Raw genomic sequence first — 22170 nt, 5'->3', positions numbered from 1 at the left:
TGAACATACTGTATGTGTGCAACAATGCGACGCTTGTGAGGACTTCCAGCGCGTCCAGCAGAGAGCTGGATCAACTTGAAGCCCCATGTCAAAATGCATTTTCTATGGTCCTTCAATAACACAAGCTAATCACTTTAGCTTTGTCTCTGAGGGGACAATGCTTCCCCTCATGTGCTCCGTCCCAATGAGGGGCCCGCAGAGCAGTGCAGCCACTGTGTTGAATTTGGGTGACAGCGCCCCAGTGGGAGTGGGTGCCCCCCCTCCCAGCCGCTGCATAATCCCTGGGAGAAAGGGCTCGCATTTAGGGTGCGATACGCTCAAACTGGGAGTGGCTGTCCTTCACAAAGCAGCCCGGCATTTCCTCCGGCCCGGAAGCGTCCGCTGGTGCCGGGGGCCCCGTGTGGGTGCCAGAACAAACATGAGGTCATTCCGCACACATGATGCACAGATGATGGACAGAGGAGGTGGGCGGGACACAATACAAAAAGCCAAGCATGTAACTTTGCACCATGTTTGCGTGGTGCCAATCCAAACAAGCAGCCCACGCACGTGAGGGCCAGCGGGTGAAAACACACACACACTGTACATGCTGTGGGCACAGGCAGTGTTTACTTTCGACCCCCCCGCCCCACGGTATAATGAAGCTAAGCTTGCATGCAGTGTTGACAGATTTCGGAGACCAAAAAAAGACAGAGATCAAAGCACCCGCCGCCCACAGTTACAAACGGACAAACAGGAAGTGGTGCGACGCTCCTTCTGATGGGGTCCAGGTCTCCTCACAGGAGATGTGATCATGAGGATGCTGGTAGATGATAGATCAACTGCATCAGCTTTGTTTTCCAAACCCCTGAAGGAAAGAGACTTTCAAAACAAAAGCACCATTTAAGCTGCATTAATGTAAACAGTCAGCAAATTCTCTTCCTTAGTTTTTAGGGCAGGTTTCCACATGCAGCTTTGGATAAAAAGAACAAAAATAAGCGGATCCTCAGAGTGAACAGGAGCAAGAAGGTTTTCTCATGAAACGGCTCCTAATAAATAAAGAGTCAGTTGAGTTTAAGCTGACATTTAATCTGTCCTGACAGTGGAAACTCTCCCCGGCCCTACAGTTCACTTCATGAAACTTCAGCTGCTTGCCGAGGGCTCATGTTCTCGGTCTCCAGCTTCTTCAGACTCTGCATGCTTTCCAACGTGACAAATCAAAGCCATTTGGCACAGAGAGAGCCTAAAATAAACCAAAAGGGATCCAAAGAGTCTCTGTGACTGAAGCCTGACATGAAAATGAAGCCCCCCTCCAGGCCTCCCCATCCTGCTGATGTTGACCCTTGGCTGAACGGTACTTCAGCAGCGTCGTCAGCATAAACCTCATACTTACTAAGAATTATGAGTAGTGACACCATTATACTTCTTGTGGCATTATGGTTTGCTCATAAAACAGCCGTCCGGTCCAGGCCGCTTGTTTTTACAGAGAGAGGTCCACCACAGTGCTGGCTCATGGCCCCATGTGTGGTGTCCACCAACATTTAGAGCTTTTCCTGGATCCAGGAGTTTGTGCGCATGACTGCAAATGTGTGTGGACGGCAAGCCGGAAGGGAAGCGTGCCTTACAGGGGAGAGAAACAGTCGCTAGCATCAGGGCTACCTTGTTGGAGAATTTGCTGTGCATACCCGGACTGAGATCGGTGTGGGATGAGGTCAGACTGGGTTTCCTCCAGAGTGGGTGCAGACGGGTCAGGCTGCACTGCAGAGCATGGACGGGGTCACGCTGACACTTTGCAGCCTGCAGCTACACTTCCCTAACTCCAGGTGAGTCTCCGCAACAACAGCTGGGACGTTCAGAGGCAAAAATGCTGCTGCTGCTAAACTTCTATAGTTTTTATCTTAAACATTTATTTCTATATTTCCTCAGAAGTGCTTCATAAATAAAGGCTTCCAGGCTGTTAATAAAAAAAACAGCAAATAAAACTCCATAATTCACAGCAACAAAATTTCATCAGCTCAGGAAGTTAATTTTGACTTGTGCCTTTACTCCCAGAATTTTAATAACTTTTTGTTTTTCAGATGATGAAACCGACCTGCCCCAGATACCCCTCCATTATGATTAGAGCTGTAAAAACACCCACGAGTGTTTACACCGACAGGAAACGAAAAAGGAAGGTGTTGATGGAAAGAACTTCATAAATCTTCTGGGTTTTTTTTCTCCTGATGAAAAAATGTGATTCATTGGTCACACCTGCAGAATGTGTAGTTATGCTTTTCATAGAGAACCTGAAAACACCAGCCGATGAGTTCTGTGAGCAAACACGGAGGATAAAAGGCTTTACAGTGCAGAGAAGATCTGAAAAATGATGATTGTGACTTCAGGACTGTAAATCTGCGTTTCCAGAAAAGCTCATGTGACGGAGAGCTGCGCTGCTGTCTCGCGTTCTCACATTTGCGCTCCGTCAGCTCATATATCCAACAGCTGTTCCTTCATTCAACAGGTCCAGCTCAAGCTCTTATCCATAGCATGGATTTGCTTTAGAATATTAGCTTTCTACTGTACAGTAGAAGCCTGAATGTGCACCATTTCTACTCCTAATATGTGAATTTTTCCATGTTCCACATCAGATTGGTGTCATCGTGTTGAGTAAGAGGAGATCGAGGAGTGTATGCAGCTCCTTTATTAAAAACTTTGAAACAAACAAAAAGCTCAAACATAAAATACAATGCTGCCTTCATTCAACAAAGTGGTGAGGAAATAGATTAAAATTATTTTTTTTCTTTGAATCTTTTGGATTTTCAGAAGATGATACTGAAATGAAAGATTTTCTTTTACACTAGAATGGAAACAGGAATGAAGGATGGAGAACAAAAAGAGATGGAAGAATAAAAAGCGAGAGATTATCTGACTAGTTTATGAATAAAGCATGTGACTGTGTAGCTGCTGCATGGTGAGACTATGAGGAGAGGCAGCAGAAAGCACTTCCAAAAGCAAAGACATGGACACAGCAGGAGGTCAGTTTTCCACATTTCAAGGTTGCAGGTCTGCAGAAGTCCTCCACGCTCAGGAGCGGTAAAGCAGGATCCTCTCAGCACAGTGCTGTCCAACCAGGCTGGCGTATTGCTGCACCTCCTTCTCGTCGCTGGCGCCTTTGCGTTTGCCGCTGTACGTCACGTAGGGCATGACGGTCCGCCGGTGCAGCACCAGAGCTCTGCCCACATCCTTCAGCGCCCGGTTATCTCCTGGACAGAAACAAGTCATAAATGCAACTGGGGCTGGCGTAGAAACCTCCACCTCCATAAACATCGGCCTCGTTTTCTTTAACCCCTGAGTCACTTGGCAGAGGAGCGCCATTATTCAGAAAGCAGTCCTACCCCCTCTGAGATGTAATTGCCCTGAAGTTGGAGTCATGGTGGAGCAGAAGCTGGCAGTCAGTTGGTCTGCTTTACAGTTTACCATCACACTGTGTGTCACGCCGTCCGCTTCCATTAAAGCCACGAAACTGCTCAAAATAAACAATATCCTCAGGGGTCAGACGAGGAGAAAAGAGCCCACAACCTCCTCTCTGACAGTAAGACCACTTCGGGGGGGCAAAGCAGGGAGGGGGCAACTGAGCCAGAATACATAAACATAATAAACCCAAGTAAGAAATTACAGAATAAACCAAAGTCGTAAGAGAAAATTAGACTCTAAAATGACATTAAAGCTAATTTCTTCAAATATAAAGTGTCTAAAACTGATGGTTCGAGTTCCAGTTTGTCCGATATAAAGAACCACTCAGATGAAAACTGTGTTTTAAACATGTTCTTGTGGAATAATTCTGATAATAGAGAACATACAGAAAGAAAATTACGCTTAAAATTGCATTTCTGAGCATTTATTTACTCTAATCATTGTGAAACAGAAGCAGAGGAAAAAATGTCACTTGGAGAAGATTGTATTTTTGTGATGTAGAGAATATGCAGGTGCGCCTTCTCTCTCCATTCTGATGCATCTACTCACAGACAATTACATATAAGCCTTTGTTTTCCTCATCTGAGCTGCATCTGGATCACAACTGTACAGCTGGATAGCTCCAGGTGGTGGAGGGGTGGGGGCTGTAAGCTAGCGGGACAGAGTGTGAATAGAGAGCTCTCATTATGGGTGACGGGAAGGGGAAGAATTTTTAATTAATTCCTGCCATACTGGAGAAACTATGTCACATTTAGAAAATAGATAAAAAGCGAATCGAATTTCACTCAAATACTTTAAACACATCGGTTTGCATGTTTTTTTAGGTTAGAAATAAAAGACACAAAAGTTTCTGCGGACAAAAACTGAAAGGATCGTTTCATCATCCACATCAGACTGCCTGAAATGAAACTAAAAGAAGGAAAGCCCTCAAGTTCCTTAGATTCCTATCCACCCACCTCTGCGATGTTTTTATAACTGAAGCAGAATTTAGAACCTCGGTGTAAATGAATGAATCATTGATGAGCTTTTCTGCTTGCTTCTCCTCTTCATGAAAAACAGCTGAGTCAAGAAATTGAATCAAAGATGAAAGTAACTTTGAAATGAGGAAATTCAGCCCAATGTCAGCCCTCACCATGTTTGAAATGAGGTTTTAAAGATCTAAACATGCTCTGGAACTTCCATACGACTGGAAGAAATGAGAGTGCTTCAATGTGCGCTGCTTCCCCGCCACAGGCCTGCAGCGTTTTCTGGTGTTCCTCATCAGGGCTGACAGCCCACTCCACCACAGCAAAGTCTCCTCACAAACATATTAATGAGTGCAGGTTTTACAGAACACGCTGGACAGATAAATGAAGCTTCCAGACGACTTCTTAACAGCAGCAGTGACACTAAGCAGAGGCCTCATCGTTCTCTCTTAGTCTGGGAAACCTAAACATCCGTTTCTCACATAAACATCTCTTCTCCCTTTCACTCACTTCAGCCTCCTCCAGTGCTCCTCTCATTTTGAGTGGCTGCAGATCCCGTCACCGGATGTTGGTTGACACGCCTCTGTGGGGTCGCGGCTCTGTCGGGTTTGAGTTCAGGGGTCAGTGGGGAGAGGAGTGGTGAGGGTCCATCAGGTCAGGGCTGAAGCTAACCTCGCCATGCGCCCCTCACTATTCCTATCCATCTCAAACTTTCACAACACTCGACCCATGACACCGGATGATAGCTGGATCACCGGGTTCCGACTGCTTTTGTGGAACCGATAGACATTCAAAACAGGGCCAAACCAAGGCCTGTGTTTGACCAGCAAAAGGAAACATGAGGTGACAAGGGCAGACCCCAATTCCAACTTTAATATACACTACATTAAGCAAATAAAATAAAAGGAAAAATAATTTTAAAAAGTAAAAAAAGCGTCTGTAAAAAAAATGTCTGCTTCCATCTAACTAAACCAAACTAGGGCTGCCACGATTAGTCAACTAATCGACTAATTTAATAGTCAATTAGTCATTACTTTATATTATATAGAGTCAGAGTTTGAGTGTTTAGCACAAAAGGCCACTTTTTATATTTGGGTCAGTGAGACCAAAACTTTATCTTTAGTGAAAAATAGTTCCTTTGTGTGAGATCCCAACCTCATTTGATTTAATCTTGTTTTACAGTTTTTTTCCAAATGCTAAAATATATTTTCTGAAACATTAGACCAATTTAACCAAACACAGTTTTCAAAATATAAGCTAAATATACAAAATACTTGACTCTTGAGTCGAAATCTCACTTTGAGGTCAAAATGAAGACTCTCGTCACAACTAACAAAGACGCAGCAATCACAAAAATCTGCACAACAAACACTTTACACTGTTCACAAAATGGTTCATAAAAGGCCCCATAAAAATAGAGAAAAATTGTTTTAAGGATTTTATTTTTTTTATTTTATTGTAAACCCATGTTCACATTTATTGCACTTCACCATCTTTTCTCTGTGCAGGTCAGACCAGAGGACTTCCTCCACATCATTGTTCACCCAGGCCACAACAAAGAAACAATGATTTCATTTGCCTGACAAGACCCAACCGAAATGTCTTCACAATCCATGTCTACGGCCTGCAACAGGTTTTGTCAAGTCAATGGTTATCTCTCGTAAACCTTCCAATGCCAAGCAGAAAAAAAAATCTTCAATTGGGTTAAAGAATGGAGAATAAGGTGGAAGAAAACTAATACAAATTTGGGATTAGTGTTGATCTACTGTGTGATGAGTAAACTTCTGTGAAAACTGGCATTGTCCCAGACAAAAACAAAATCAAATCAACAAAATGCAGATTACTGTAACAGCTTGAACCTGCAGAGTTGAGGGTTGACCTTTTGACCTCCCTCCTTCATGGTAATTTTATAAACCAACATATGGTCAATAACTATAGATGGATCTCATCACGTTGCATAAGTGTTTAGCGGCTGGATGATTGATGAGCCGCAGCATGCCCGTAGGAAAAACTGTGAATGAATATTTTCTCTCTGCAGGCTCACTGAATGATCTACTGATATTTTACCAGTGTCCCCAACAGGTTGTCCCATTTTCCCCTATCCATGCAAAAGCGACTAAAGCTCTTCTGCTGTGTGGTCACTCACCGCCTGTCAAACTCCGAGTGTGAAAGACGCTTCACATGCGCTGAACTTCTGCACAGACCTACTGTATGTTTGCTAGAGGTCACAATGAGGCGCTCCTTCCTCCATGTGTCAATGGGGAGGGGGGTAATCATTTTGAGAAGAGCGGCGTGTAAACTTCAGATTAGCCGTCTTTACACACCTCATTAGAACAGCTCTGCTCTGACGGGCCGGTTCAGTGACCCGAGTGAGGCGTCAGAGGAGAGAGGCTGGAATGCTGCTTTCTCCGGTCACGTCTCTCATGAGGGTTTCATGGGTTTTTTATTTCTCTGCAGGAGTTAGACCAAAAAAAAATCTACAAACGCTTTAAAGCACTTTTGGAAAATATATATTTTTTTAATTTAAAGGACTTCTTAATAATCACATTATAGTTATTCAGTTTAAAGAAGGACATTAAGTTTTGAGGTCAAATCCACAGGTAAAGTGTGAAACAGCAGCTCTAGTAGAAATGTTATACAAGTCTCAACAAATGCTTTTTTTTTTAACTACAAAAGCTGTAAATCGGTAAAGGAGACTCCCACACCTCTACTGCCGGCTGCACTCCTCCAGGACTTTAGCTGACCAGTGTCTGCAGAAGCACAGGCTGTCCTACAGAGTGAGGCGCCACCGTCTAACCTTCTGGTTGGCACCAAAACCGAGATGAGCAGCAAACGCTGGAAGGTATCGACAGTGCGTTTGGATAGCTAAGCCTGAAATAATGTTCCAGACAGGTCCAGGATCAACAAGCCCCGCTGGAGCGGAGGCACCGGCAAAACTACACAAACAGGCACTGGCTACGGTGAGAACCGACAACTGTGAGACCTCCAGGCCTCAGCGATGTCTGTCTGCACAGGGATTAGTGAAAAGATTGACAAGAAAAGGTCAGAGCTACCTCCAGCTAAGCTGTTAATGGCAGTGCTGTAAATGAGTGATTACGAGCTGTTAAGGAGTTTTTCTTCTCACCTGGGTGTGGTGCTCAAACCAACACTTTAACCAGCTGTTTAAGTTAACCAATAAATTAGTTTGAAATCCTTTTTCTTTCTCTGTATTCAGGATTATAAAGCTTACTTAGATGAGCTTAGGAATCTGTCATTATAATGTTTTAAAAACTATTTAACAAATTGACAGCCATTTGTGCAAATAAAAAGGCAAAAAACTAAAGGGTGATTAGTGGAGTTCTCCAAGGATCTGTCCTTGGTCCTTCACTCTTCATTTTGTTCATTTGAGCTAATCTATTATATTCAATTCTACCTGTAATCGGGTGATTTAGATCAGGTTATGATTTTTAATTCTTTTATTATTATGAGTTGTTGTCTTCATGTATTGATGTGCTGATGTAGAAGGAGCAGATATAATGAGATCATTTTGCTCCATCTGTCTCCTATTGTTCATAGGCAATAGTTTATATTTCCCTACAGCCATTCTGGACTAGATTTTTTTCACAATTCTTCTTTCATTCATTTGAGCCAAAATTTCACCTCAACACAAACTCAAACTTTCCACACACCTCAAACCTGGTGAAAATCAATTTTGGGCAAACAAATAAATAACAAAAAAATAAACAAAGGATGACATCATGGTCTAAGAAATGAATGGGGCACAAATCTTTAATGGGGCTCAAAAATGTATTTCAAAGTCCACTGATAAAACCAAAACACATGTCGGGGATATCCAAAGAAAATTTCAAATCATTATGGGATGTTCACATGACTTGCTGGCCGTTTTGTGGCAAAATGTAACATTTGGCGATTTTCAAATTTTTCACAAAATTTCACACACATGCCGACAGCTTCAGTTTACAACCACAACCAAAGTTTTGTTGACCTAAAACCTTGGGAAGAGACCGACATCTTTAAAAAAAAAAAAAATTCCCTTTAGTACCAGCCTAGAAATTTAAACTTCTCCCACAGATTTTAATCTATTGCCTCCTCACTCCTTGAGCATCATTCGTAAGCCACTAAAAAAGTGTTGATTTTAAAATTCGTAGCTCTTGAACAGTATTTACGTGGCAAGCTTAAAGAAAGGCGTGTTCCACTGTTACTCGCATATTTCTTACAGAAAAATGGTAAAAATTCAAAACGCTAATTGGTCTAGATCAGGGGTCTGCAACTTGTAGCTCCAGAGCCACATGTGGCTCTTTCATCTCTCCCTGGAGACTCCTTGACCAAACATAAAATAAGTCAGGGAGACTGCTGACCCAACCATGTCGACCAGTCAGCAGCTCCCCCTAACAAAAACTACCTAAAGAAAACAAATAAACAAAGCCGGCAAACTAAGACTACCAAGGCCCAACCCGAAAACTAAAATAACAAAACCCAGCAGTGTAAGACTGCTCAGGACAAAGAGGGTAAAAGAACAAATAAATAAATAAAAGACAAATAAGCAGTATATTTTTTTAAAGTAAGGATTACTTAATTAACATTTGTTTAATTTTGATTAGTTACATTTATAAATTGATGGCTGAGGTGCACATAGATGATAAACTATGTAGGTTTTTACATCCCTGTTGACCTGAACAAGTCTTGTTTGCTCAACGCTACCTCCAGAATGTGCAAATTTTATATTCAAAGCAAAACTTTGTAAAGCGTTCGATCATTTATGACTTAAAAGCACATACAATATTATGCTGCACAAGAATGGTTACTAGCTGCCCAGAGCTGCACTGAGATGTTTCTGTTTGCCACAGAGCATCTTTTATTTTGAAAATAAGTTATTTAAGCTTCTGTCAAACGAAAAAAATAACATTTTGAGAGATGCTAGGTTTTTTTTTTATAGTTTTGGTTATGTTCTTTCCAAAAAAACAGACATAAATCTTATTTATTATTTAAAAAAAAGGTCATGAATGCAAATCCAAATTTCTTATAGGCTAAAATAAGACTATGCGGCTCCTTCTAGGTTGTGATCAGTAAAAAACAAGCCCTAATGGCTCTTTTACTGTTAAAGGTTGCTGACCCCTGGTCTAGCTAAACGAAACAATAGCTAAATTCATATTGACTATGAAACTGTGCAAATTAGGTTTGCAATAATTAATTTGCCTGATGAAAACACGACAATTTCAACAAAAAAAGTTTGTGCACTTGTAGGAGGTGGTTTTTGAAGCATTTAGAAATTGACAAATTTTGCAAAACTCAGATGGAACAATGGGACACCACGCTCAGCTATGCTGGGCGCCACAAGAGGTCCCGCAGCATCACACAGCTCATCAAAAGTTGAGCGTGTCATGTGGAATTGTTGGATCTACAGCTCCTCTGTAAAATCACCAACCAAGATTTCCCCAAATCGCCTCACCCTCCCATGTGTAAGGAGCTTGTCGCTCCATGACCTGATTAAGATGCCAATATCTATTTTATAGATGATGATGAGCGCTAGTGCCATGGCAGAAATCTGCTGTAAATCAAAGGGTTGCTCAGATTTGTTGCCGTCATGACTTATTGCATGAATTGGTACATCTTTATTTGCAAAATTCTGATTTAATCAAAACAGTGTAATTGTGAAATTGTGTTTTTTTTTTTACATTTCTAGTATTTCGATAAAGTTTTGTACATATGTGGAATGGAAATGCAGCTGATATGGCATACAATATGAACATATTAGGAATGCGGGCATGGTTAACAGAAAATCGTCATTGCTAAGACATTCCAAAATTGACTTTTTCAGATTATTTTAAAAATTACATAGACTTGTCCATCACCCCCGGGAGACAAAAACATAAAACTGTTGCTATGGAGATAAATTCAACACAAAAGCTGCCATTTTAGGTTGTGACGAGGGCAGGTAGTGTCTGCGGGCCACACAAGGCCTCTCGCGGCTTTAATTTTATTTTGAAACGTCCTGTATGAACAATGAATAACAATAAATTATCTTTCAAAAGTGAAGCTTAAATTCAACGTAATCAGGTAATCTGATTCTGCCAGCAGGAAACGCATGACAGGGATACAAAACTAATATCTGTTTTAATCAAAGGTCCATTTTTCACCTGCTTGTGTAGATGTGACCTCATGGGAATAAAGTTTTGCTACCGACTCCCACATTCCTCCTCCACATGAATCATTTTACTTTATCTTTATCTCTTTATTCCAGCTCAAAACCACCAGGCAGCTTCAAGACATTCTCCATCTCAAACACTGCATCTCCCTCTCCCACCTTCATCCTTCACTCCTAATATTTTTATCAATCAAAGATAAGTTTGTTCCAGTCAAATGATTTAATCTCATAAATGGGTGTAGGAACATTTTTACAGTCCACTATCAGACACAAAGGATTGAAGTGTATCAGAAAGTACCTGCATCCGGATCCTGGTTGAAACGGGCGTAGCGGGAGTTGTCGAGCAGCCCTGTGCATCTTTCTATTGGTACCCAGGTATAGGTCTCAGGGCAGAGGAGGTCCGACGGTCGGTACTGCCCCTAAAAAAGACAAGTTTAATTCATCAAAACCCCTCATTTTTATCTGCTACACCTCCAAAAATATATAAAAAAAATCTTTAAAATGACCAAAACGGTGTCTTTAAGATTTAATTTAAATATTGGTAATTACACTGTATACTTTTCATGTTGTTCACATAGTGCTAAGGAACTGAAGGCCACATCCACACACAAAAGCGCAAGGGTTGAAGGTTTGACAGGATGTAAACTGACCTCGGGGTCGAGATGAGGTTTAAGGCTGAACTCTTTGTTTGATCTACGCCTCTCCATGTCAAGAGCGCCGTCTGCAGCGCCGAGCGCCAAGCGTAAACACGGCAGCATTTTGTAATGTGTGCTTGTCAAATGGGTTTGAGTCTGCGCTTGACCTAACATTTTGGACGGAAAGTAAACCGAGCTGAACAGAAACAGCTGCAGAACGGAGAAAAAGATGAGGAGAACAAAAAGGAGGGAGAGAGAATCAATTATCAGAAAACCTGTGTTCTATCACATGGCCCCAAACAAATACAAACCACTGAGAAAGCTCTGTAAACAGTCAGGCGCCTCCATGGGCCTGCTGGCCCGCCTCAACACACACAACAATATTTAGAGTTTATATGCCATTAAACTGCAGGACAAAGACTGGAGCATCTATCTGGAGCACATTTCATACACAACTGAGGTCAAAAGTGCTGATAATTAAACACAAGGCAGTCCTCACAACCATGTATAAATAAGCACGATAAAGGAAATACCATCTACAGTCAGCCTGACTGTGACCCGTCTGCTGGAAGCCCAAAAAATATATAAAAAAGGAGATGGACTTATTTTTAACTGAATGCAGTGCCATGCATATTTGTTGGCATTATTTTGGGTAAAATTCCAGTTTTAACTAAATAAAAAAAAGTCATAATTTAAAAGTTCCTCTCTAATAATCTAATGATCTGTTTTTTAAAGTGTTGCTAGTGACTTTTTAATTATGATAATGATAATTATGATAATTTCAAAAAACGTATTTTCTAGGACATTGTTTCTGTGGAGCAGCAAGAGTTCATTAGAAATTCACCTCTAAGTTGTGGACGGGACTGTTAGTACAGAGGAACCCTGTCCCCCCTTTCTCCTCTTTGCTGAGGGCTCACAGCAGACGCTTGTGGCCCGCCCACCGTATACGTTACAAATACAATCCTTTTCCAATAGCATTTTTTCATCTGGTCCCAATTTTAATAAAGAAATACTCACAAATGCAAATTTTTTTAGCTTAATTTTCCAAAAATATATCCTTCCTCTTGAGAAAAACTCCACGCGAGTATGTTAAATAGACCATTTTCATCGGTTTGGGTCTTTAAAAAACAAAGAGACAAAACCAGCTCAAGAGGCTTTTAGTGTGGCTGCTAACAGATGGATGGTTGTGGAACAAACCAAAGACGCAACAGCATCTACGTCCTGAAAACCTGCGGCTTCCACAAATGCCAACAGCCATAGCCTGCGAGTCTCACACTCGGGCTCACCTGTATGGATTCATTCAGCACTCAGGCGCGCCCCTAAACATAAAGCACACACCTGGGTCTCACAGAAACACACCACCTGAATGTGGAGAAGTGAAGCCAAACAGAGGTGTGAAAGGATCCAACAAACACTAAACATTTAAGGTCAGAGCAGCTCCAAGTATTGTGCTGGTTTATAAGCGTCTCAGAGTTTCTGCAACAAAAGAAAAAAAATGGATTCCAGTTTTCTGCAAGTCTATACTTTAGTGTTTACAGATCAGAATGATATACGAGAGTCTTTGTTATAAAGTTTCAAGGAAGAGATTTCCATCTAACCAAAATTATACACAGAGCCTGGTTGTGGCAGACACACAATTCCTCAATTCTCCCCTGAAAAGAGGCAAGATGACAAGAATGACGGGACGCAGATTTTAGTGGTCTGGACGGAGGAGAGAGGAATGAAAGGAGGAAAAAACTTGGTCCCCACCATGCACTCGTCAGCTTGTTTTCTTTACTGGACTGAACACGAAGGCTGAGCTCATCGCTGACTTGCTCTATCTTGCCCCTGCCCCTTCCCCTGCTTGTTTGGAAGGAAACCACAGGTAACTTGGGGCTTCTTTCGCTGCTCTTTTGTCCTACGTTTTCTGTTTTTGTGAAAGCATCCGCTTCTTTATCTGACACCAACTTTAATGCTGACTGAAGTAATGTTGCACCTACTCAGTTGACTAAATTTGTCAATCAATGATTCAGACAAGTACTGGGAAAAAACAAAAAAACAAATGAAGAAAAGGCGTGAAATGAAACAACCAGGAAAGGGATTTGAAGCATTTAAAGCAAGATGTATTGTATTTTTTGGAGTAAACGGCACTTTTTTTTCTTCAGTTTGGCCAGGGTTGCTGCTTATACTCAGGAGTGACTTCTATGTAGCTAAAAAATAAAAATAAATAGGCTCACTTATGCATTATTCCACCACCAACCAGTTGCCCTTTATCGGTTGTTTCTCGCCAACAACTGCTAAAGCTAGGTGTGTGCATCAATATTTGCTACCGACAGCAACGCAGAAGAAAAAGTGCCATCCAAAACAAACATGGACGAGAATCTTATCCTTCTTCTCTTGATTTTTTTACTTTTCTTGTTTGTATCGAAACATTAATTTTCTTGTGTGTATCTTTTCCTTCCTTGCACTAATGCAAGACTGCTGGTCATCAAACTGGGCTACAGAGAGATGGAAGTACCGCTGAAAGTGCTGTCCTTCATACACAGCTCCTGCAGTAGAACTAAAAAAAATTACCATAAAAATTAAACTCTGAATGATCTCATGAACCCAGACATGGAGACATGATTACTGATGCTTTTGTAGATGACTTGTTTAATGGATGGGTCATCTGTGTCTTCCATTCATTGTACATGAGATTTATAGACAAAGTTTTCCTGTAGCAATGAGACAAAGCAACAGCATTCTTTCCCACACGCGACTGGAGCGTCCATCGTATTTTACGGTGTGAATTATATTTAGGAGCGACTTATTAGTGATCTTTTTTTAAACATCAACAGGCTCATATATTCCTTATTTTCCCAATAGCAACCGGTTGCCCTTTATAGGTTCTTTTTGCCAACAATCACTAGAGAGCGCTGTATGTGTGTATCAGTATTTGATGCTGACAATGCCAGAAGAAGTGTGGTCCAAGACAAACATGGAGGAGAATCTGGTTGTTTTCCTTTTAAACTTTGATATATTTCTTAATATCATTGAATAATTATTCTTCGTGTTTTTATTTTTTGTGCCCTCGAACTAATGCAGAAAAGACATTATTTGCTTATTATTTATATTATATGTATATTTATATTATATTATATTCAAGAAAATAAAGTAGTTTATGAATACATTTATACAAGCATTGAGCATCAAATTTGACGTGTGTCAAAAAGAGGGAGGAGACGCAAATTTGACACGTGAATTGCGTTCAATGTGACCACAGCCTTACGTCAGGCTTGGCGGATTTGTTTAGAAGTGTTGCACTTTTCTACCAAAAGTGCGACTTAAACTGTGTACACATGTTCCTAAGCAACTTGTATATGTTTTTTAATGCAATTTTTGGTTCTTGTAACTTGTTCTCCGGTACTCTTCCCTTTAAAAGTCTTCAACGCAGACTGATCCGTCAGCATCCCTCTCCTCTCTGTGCTCACATGTGCAGACGGAAACGGAGGTGATGAAGACGACTGACCGACTCTGAATGGCTCATTTAGTCAGAAAAGCCACGGGAGGATGAAAAAACAGTTTCAGTTGGCCACCATCAGAGGAATATGAAGACGGGAGGAAAGAGAAAATGAGGTGCAGATGAGCGAAGGGATGGTGTTTAACGCTGCAGAGACATGAACCAATGGAACTGTACAGGATCCAAGGTGGGGGGGGGGGGAGATAATGGAAAACAACTTGGAAGAAAAGAGGAGAGGATTAAGACAACAGGAAAACAGACAGATAATAAAAAAGCTTTTTTGAAGGAATCCCACTAAAGAAAATGAGACATACATAAACTGTAGAAAGCAGAGCGACTGTTTATATCTGATGTTTTACAGTGTTTTCCAAATGAATGAGCAGCAGTCACTGTTTACAGAAGAGCAATCAACTACATTGCAGGTTTCCCAATGAAAATGAACTTTAACAAGAGAATGACTCAACTTCATTTGAATAACAGGCCGCTTCAGTGTAAACAATTACAGCTTCAGTCATCGCAGCTAAATAAACATAAATCTCTGCTGGAGTTGATGTACAGATATACAACACTTTGCAGATGTTCCTCACTCAGTAACAGTCATTCCTTTCAGCCCACACAGATCTCACACAGAAAGATAGCGGTGACCTTTATCGCCAAGCCATGCGTCGTGGCTCCACCCACTCAGTTTGTTCCCACATTTCTGTCACAGTTACTCACACCTCATGACAGTGAACAATGCTGCACACTCAGACCTGGGATTTATATGAAAAGCAATTAATCAGAGCCATAAACGGGAATGCACCAGTGCAGCTGAGGAATCCTCATGAAAGCGAACACCTCTTTCCCCTTTTGATTCTTCTCTCCCCCCGACTCTGACTAAAAAGCAGGAAAACGGGTTTGGTATGTGTGGAGGCCGCTTTTTGAAGGGCGTCAAACGTCTTTTTCAGCTTCTAAAAGTGATGAAAATCTGTCTAGCGTGAAGTTTACTCATCAAACACAATTTCTGCACACTTGTGTTGTGACAGATTTGAATTTTAACACCAATTTATTCAGTTTTGGTCCACAGATCAGAAGAAATCAAATGTTTCACGACTCTGGCAGCAGGGAAGAATGTTTACTATGGAAGACTACAACAGGTATCAGACATTGATGTTGTGTATTTTTTTTAGGATCATATGATAAGACTGCTTTTTTAAAGATGACTGATTCGCCAAACAGCAGAGGAACCCCTCTACATCTGCTCCACACTACATCTTTGAGACATTTCAAGCAGAGTTTTCATCAAGTCTCACTGCATGCTTGTTTGCACATGTGTACACAGCTTCAGTGCTCGACTCTTTCCTTGTTCACACATCAGATCATATCTGAACAGGAAATATCACAAATGTAAACTTGGATGAGTTCTTGCAAAAGTAAACTTAGACAAAAATGTTTTAAACGCAAAACATGAAATGAAAAAGCTTTTATTTTGGGGTTACATATTGGATCTCTGAAAGTGGACAAACAGAAATAAAGTTGACATCTGTGCAATATGTTCTCAATCTGCTTGAAACTATTAGTTACTTCCAAAGATTTCAAACTTTGTTAAGATTCGAGATATTTTAGCAGGTTTAAAGTTGTTTCGACTTCTCTTTATTCTACACCTTTCCAAGATTTTCTCAAAATCATCATTTGGACACAGTAATCAAAATGAACTTTAATGGGATGTATGACTGTAATAGGCTGTACTTATGTGGAAGTCTAAGAAATCTTTGTTTCTATCTTTTAAGAATTTTTGTTAGTTAAAATGACTTGTTGGATGGACAGATAATTTTACTACTTTTTAGTAGTAAAATTTCTTCATAAGAATATTGTTCTTTTTATATTTCTCAGCAACTTCTTTTTGCTCTGGACCAAGCAAGAACTAAGACAGCAGACAAAGAGGTTTAGTGTGACCCTGAGTCAGGATGACCTAAACTAGTCAGGCCCAGGCCAGCACTCTGACCTGGGGGTCACACCGAGTCAGTCTGAGTCTAAAACCAATAAACAAGCCCTGAACCCGACATCGGTGCTCACTCCTGCACACAGCGCTCTCCTTCTGTCATTCACAGAACATTCTGCCCAGACGAAGGGGCCTCAGGCTGCTGATGGACCTCAGGCTGCTGATGGACACGCGTAAACGCTGCAGCTTACAGAAACACTTCTGCAGGTAGACAAATGACAGCAACGTGGAGGCAAGACTAAAGCTTTCACTGAAAGACACATCAAAACAAACGGCTTTATTTTTTTTTCGGGGGAGGGTGTCCCATGCAGAACTACTTTCTCTACCTCTATGACCATATGTGCTGAGACTGAGCGTGTCTGTGGCAGGAGGGCCTTGAACATGTCTGGGGTCTACATTTGGCAAGATTTATGCTAACCGCTGCTGTTTAAACACTCGGGGCCCACCGAAGCCTTTTCACCCTACTCAACACATTACCACAGGATGACTTTCAAATAAAGCTTCCAGGCTGGTAAGTCTCCCCCTTGGGCCCCCAGACAGCCTCTACAATTCCTTCCACTCACTCCACTCTGTCCCAGCACTCCCCGGCTATGCGTCACAGCTCTGCGAATGACAGGTTAATGAGGAGAAAATATTTTTACAGGATCGCATTTCCACGAAGCCTTGAGAACCAATGGCAGCATTTTTATGAGCATCAGCTCTCAGACTGGGCACTTTTATCTCTTTATCTTCCCTGGACTTTATGGACAAAGTGAGCTGTTTTGCCTGTCCGACACTGACCACACATTATTGATTTGCAGCCAGAGCCGCAGCCCCAATCTCAGCTTTCAGACCCCACCCCGTACTTCTACAAATACGAACAACTCTCCAGCCCCTCCACGTCTGCACTGCACATTTATGAGCTCTGCTTTATCAAAAGTCTGGCAGAAAGAAAGCAGACGTTTTAGGCAAGAATGCTGCAGCTGCAGAACTTTGGAAAACAAATAGACGTGAAGCTAATAGCAAAGCAAACACCTCAGGCTGGCAGCTGGAGGTCCCTGCATCTGCTCAGTGTGACACAAACTCCAAACTCTCGATTATACCCCAATGACCTTAAGAGCCCCCCTCGATCCTATCCCTCTGTCCACTCCGTCTTCAAACTCCATCCTAGCAAATGCAGTGAGAGCATCTGACCCGACCCCCTGAACTCTGCTCCCTCAGACCTTGTCAGTGCTCCTCCTGGGAGATGCCAAGCAGTGGCCACCCCCTCCCACTCGGTAACCTGTTAGTGATTTGTTAAAAACACAAGTCTGGTGAAGAAGAGAGAAAAATAGGAATAAAAGGAAAAATTTATTTTAAAAAAAGTGTGTGCAATTTTTTTTTTTTAACACAGAGCAGCACTGTTGGTGGTCTCCTGTCGAGTTCAATCAAACAAGTGTTTCTGTCAGAAAGGTTTCACTTTAAGATGGGGGAGGAGAAGGAACTGGGAGGCAGAAAAAGGCTTTTCCTAATAAATTTTGACGAGAGGTGGACTGGAAATGGGTCTGAGTCAGATTATTGCTGAGGTTGTAGCAGAACTGCTCTGAGGTGGTGCTCCTGGCAGAAACGTATGCTTCAAAGTTACAGTCGTACGCCAATGACCACGGAGAATTTTTATTACCCCTTAATAATGTGACCTCCTGCATCAAAGCAAGCTGAGGAAATTCTGAAAACCTGGATTTCAAAAAGTAAAAACAATTCACCGACCTTGTTAAAGCAAATAAAGGATATGATGCTGTGTGTTTTATCTGTAAATGGAATCAGTTGAAAGCTTCTTTAGACACAATCAATCTGTCATCTCAACCACCATGGCGGCCTGCTTTATGGAACGCTTGTTGAAAGAAGAACAGAAACAAAAAGAGGAAAAATAGGCTCGCTCTGTGCCCGGGCCTGCAGCATCTACTAAGTGTGAATTCCACATTAACACTGGAGCTCATTGTAAACTCGTTACTACCCAGAAGCTTCACCAACAGCTCCAAGTCTTGCAAAAACATCAATTTTACATGGTTTTAATTGTAGCTCGTGCAGTTGGAGTCTAATAATTGCCTTGGTGGTTACACACCGAAAATGATGGTTTAAAAAAAAAGACTAATTTAGAATTTCATATTAAACTATCCACCAGATCAATCAGAACTACCCTATAATCCCGCTCCGATCATCTTTTGATCTATTTTTAAAATGTTCTCAGCTGTCTTTTAATGATAATTATGCAGTTTTTAGCCACAATCCACAATCCACAATCTTTTTCTAAGACATAATTTCTGCAGAGTGGCAGATGTTCATTAGAAATTCACCTCTGTGTTGTTGGTAGGGTAGTATGCCAGCATTCATTTGCCTTTGTCTACACTCTCTCCTGCTAGCTTACAGCCCCTCCCACCCAACCTAACATTAGTGGTGTAAACAAAAATGGCGAGCAATATTGGAGATATTCAGGCATACAGAGTACGGAGCGGGGAGCTCAATGATTTGATTAACAAAATAGTCAGAAATGCATTTCTATTTTTTATTTTCTTTATAAATGTCCTCCATCCTGAGAAAAATGTTCCAAGAAAATGTTAATAACATCAAAAAAATGTTATTGGAGTAGGTCTTTCATTAAAAAAAATCATCAAACTCAAGCTTCATTGGAATGTTTTGGAGTGAAAGAAGGTGGAAATCCTTTTATTGATGTTTTTTAATGTTAAATAGTTTATATATTTTGTATAATAATGTGATATTTCAAAGCAAAGATAAATTTATTTGGATGTTACGGAACATTTGGCATCTTGGAGAAACACCCACTATGGGATGCCTCAAATTCATTCCGTCACTTAATCTGATGCAGAAGTGGTGCTCAATGCAAAGTGACGCGTTCCATGTGAAGTTGCACACGTACACATAACAAACTCGGTGTCCCTTACTAAAAACAAAATGCATGCAGTCGTGATAGCTGCAGTTAGGAGGGTTTCAGCATGTCAGAACCTGCGTCTGAAAGACTGAGAGCTGGTTCATTACATCAACGGATACGCTTGTTTACTGATGACACAATGATTTACTGTTGAGATGGAAAAAAAAGTGTGGTCAGAAGATAACAGTAACTTGGTAAATGTATATGATTCTTTTCAAAGCTCCACTCCAATCATCTTTTGATCTATCTTTAAAGCATTCCCAGCGGTCTTTAAATTAAGACGCTGCTTTTAGATCAAGTAAAAAAACCGTTAGTGTGGAGCAACCTCATCTCCTTCCTGTCACCCATGAATGACTGCTTTCTGTTTTCTTTCTCCTGCAAGCTTACAGCCCCTCACAACCTCAACCTAAAATTAACAGTGAAATGAGCAATATTGGATCTATCCAGCTGTTCAGTCTAAGCTTGATACCAGCTCAGACTAATAAAACAAAGACATACATAGATCTATTTGACTACAAGTCAATGCATCAGAATGGAACGGAGTGGAGCAGGGAGCTTGTTGCCTGCCCAGCATATTTTCTATGTAAATACGATCTTTTTCAAACAGCATTTTTTCATCAGCTCCTGATTCAAAACAATATGAATAAATAAATATTCAGAAATGCAATTCTAAGCTTTAAAAAAATGTCCTCTATCATCAGAAAAATACCACAAGAACATGTAAAAAACACCAAAAACAACATTTTCATTAGAGTAAGGCTTTTAGGAAAATCACAACATTAGGAAATTGGTTTGTATGTACTTTGTGGTCTTGAAGACACTGTCTATTTCAGTGGAAGTAATTAAAATCATCTTTAGCAGAGCTAAGACATTCATTAGAAAAACAGCCACAGACTGAAACCATCCAGTTCTTTCATCAGCCGTACACCTTTTGACAGTTTTATTGGTGAAGAAGAGCTGAACTGACCACAAGTGCAGCTGTATACAGGAGGGTTTTAAAAACTCTGAATTACCACCTGAAACTAACAAACATTTTACTCTTTCCTCTTTTGCTCATTTGCTTTTTTTGTCACTTTTTTCCCTCTCTATTCTCCTCCTCCTTTCACTCAACTTGCCAACACCTTCTTCTTTCTTTAGCTGTGTGGAAAAAGTAATGGTTTGCTGCGCTCAGAACAAGACATTCTTTCCCCCCAACAATAATAACAAGCCTAAGAGCCACTTCATGCAACCATTTGAGTCCTGTCAAAGAGGGAAAAACTGTAAATGGGATGTACATATGTGTCTCACTTTAACATCTCATAGTGGATAAAGACTAGAATCTAAAACTGGCAAAGACAAGTGGGTGAAAGCTCAGTTTGTTGTAAACAGAGTTTTCTTAAGTGTTTAAAAGCAGCTTCCAGAGAAAACTGCTCAGATCAACTCATCCTCTCAGAGAGAAACAGAGAACTCTCAGCTCAGGCCAGGAAAACAATTAAACCACAAATTCTGGGAATTTCCAAGTGGATAAATCTTGACGCTGCAGGTATTGGGTAATATTGTTTTTCTTGAACACCAGGAACAAAGAAGAAAATGGTGTGTGTTTTAGTTTAACAGATGAATAACAAGTTTAGCTCATCTGCAGGTGTTGGGAACCTCCAAAAAAGTGTGCTTGATCCTGCCACGCTGAATGCACCAGCTGAATGCGTGTCACTATGGGATCTAGTTTGAAATGACAGTTATCTAATATAGTATAAGATTTATGGGCTGTCAGCTTCAAACAAGACTCTTTTAGAAAAAGTCCCAAAGCCACAGCATTCAGAGGACTACCAGCTTCCTCCCACTGGAAGGATTATGAATAAAGAAGTGCAGCAGAAGGGCAAAGACCTCTGCTCTCATTTAGCCTCCAACAGCTTCACCTTCTGCTCTTCACAGCTCGACATCAGAGGACCAGGGAGGGCCAAGAGAGCAGGGACAGAAGCCAGGGGCAGGATGTCACGTCAAACCCCGAAGCTCCCGGCCAAACCAGCAGGACTCTGTGGGACGTTCAGAGCCAGCTTCCAGAACAAAGGACAGGGTCTGACACTGGCCAGGCAGCCCTCTGATTCTGGCAGGACTTCAAGTCTTCCAAGGATCCTTTAAGGCTGTTCTACAGAACCATGACCCTTGAGCAGTTTTCAGTTTATCTGACGTACAACTTTTTTTTTTAGGGTGCTTGGCAAAGTGATATGTTCAGCCACTTTAGGAGCTCTAAAATAAAAGTGAAATTACACACAGCTGTAGTCTGTGGTTAAAAGCTTGTTGGGGGGATACGCTTCCTGCTTCAAAACAACCTAATGATGCTGTAAAGCTTGGATAACAGAAATATTAAAACTCATTTGCACTTTAGGGAATTCTATGAAATATTGTGTGAAATATGAACTGTGTTTTGGGGTTTGTAATGGATTATTGTGAACATCTTACTTTGTGAGGAACCTCACATTTCTTTAACTGTTAAACTAATAAATATAAAAAAAACTTGAGCTGAAAACGCCAATAGTCCAAACTTTTAAAGCTCAAAAGACCCAAGAAAACCAGATGAGAACTTTAGAAAGCATCTTAAAGTAGAGTTGATTTGAAAGACTTCTAGTTTGTGGAAAAACTGGCAAAAAAA

At 41.0% G+C, this 22170-nt stretch overlaps 1 protein-coding gene across 2 annotated transcripts in view; it reads right to left on the bottom strand.

Annotated features, from left to right (window-relative positions):
- Window positions 1-2641: 2641 nt before the first annotated feature.
- The window catches only part of LOC112162082 (arginyl-tRNA--protein transferase 1), a 52808-nt gene continuing 33279 nt past the window's right edge, over window positions 2642-22170 (bottom strand). For both annotated transcript variants that reach the window (XM_024297732.2, XM_024297731.2), the window contains exons 11-12: window positions 10841-10961; window positions 2642-3221 (exon numbers count right to left, since the gene is read on the bottom strand). In XM_024297732.2, the coding sequence (XP_024153500.1) occupies window positions 3043-3221; window positions 10841-10961 (300 nt within the window). In that variant the 3' untranslated portion in view covers window positions 2642-3042. The remainder of the gene's footprint in view (window positions 3222-10840; window positions 10962-22170) is intronic.

The sequence above is a fragment of the Oryzias melastigma genome, linkage group LG15, assembly GCF_002922805.2.
Source record: "Oryzias melastigma strain HK-1 linkage group LG15, ASM292280v2, whole genome shotgun sequence".
Lineage (NCBI taxonomy): Eukaryota > Metazoa > Chordata > Actinopteri > Beloniformes > Adrianichthyidae > Oryzias > Oryzias melastigma.
Note: the sequence above shows the minus strand (reverse complement) of the source record. Positions and strands in the feature narration are given on the sequence as shown.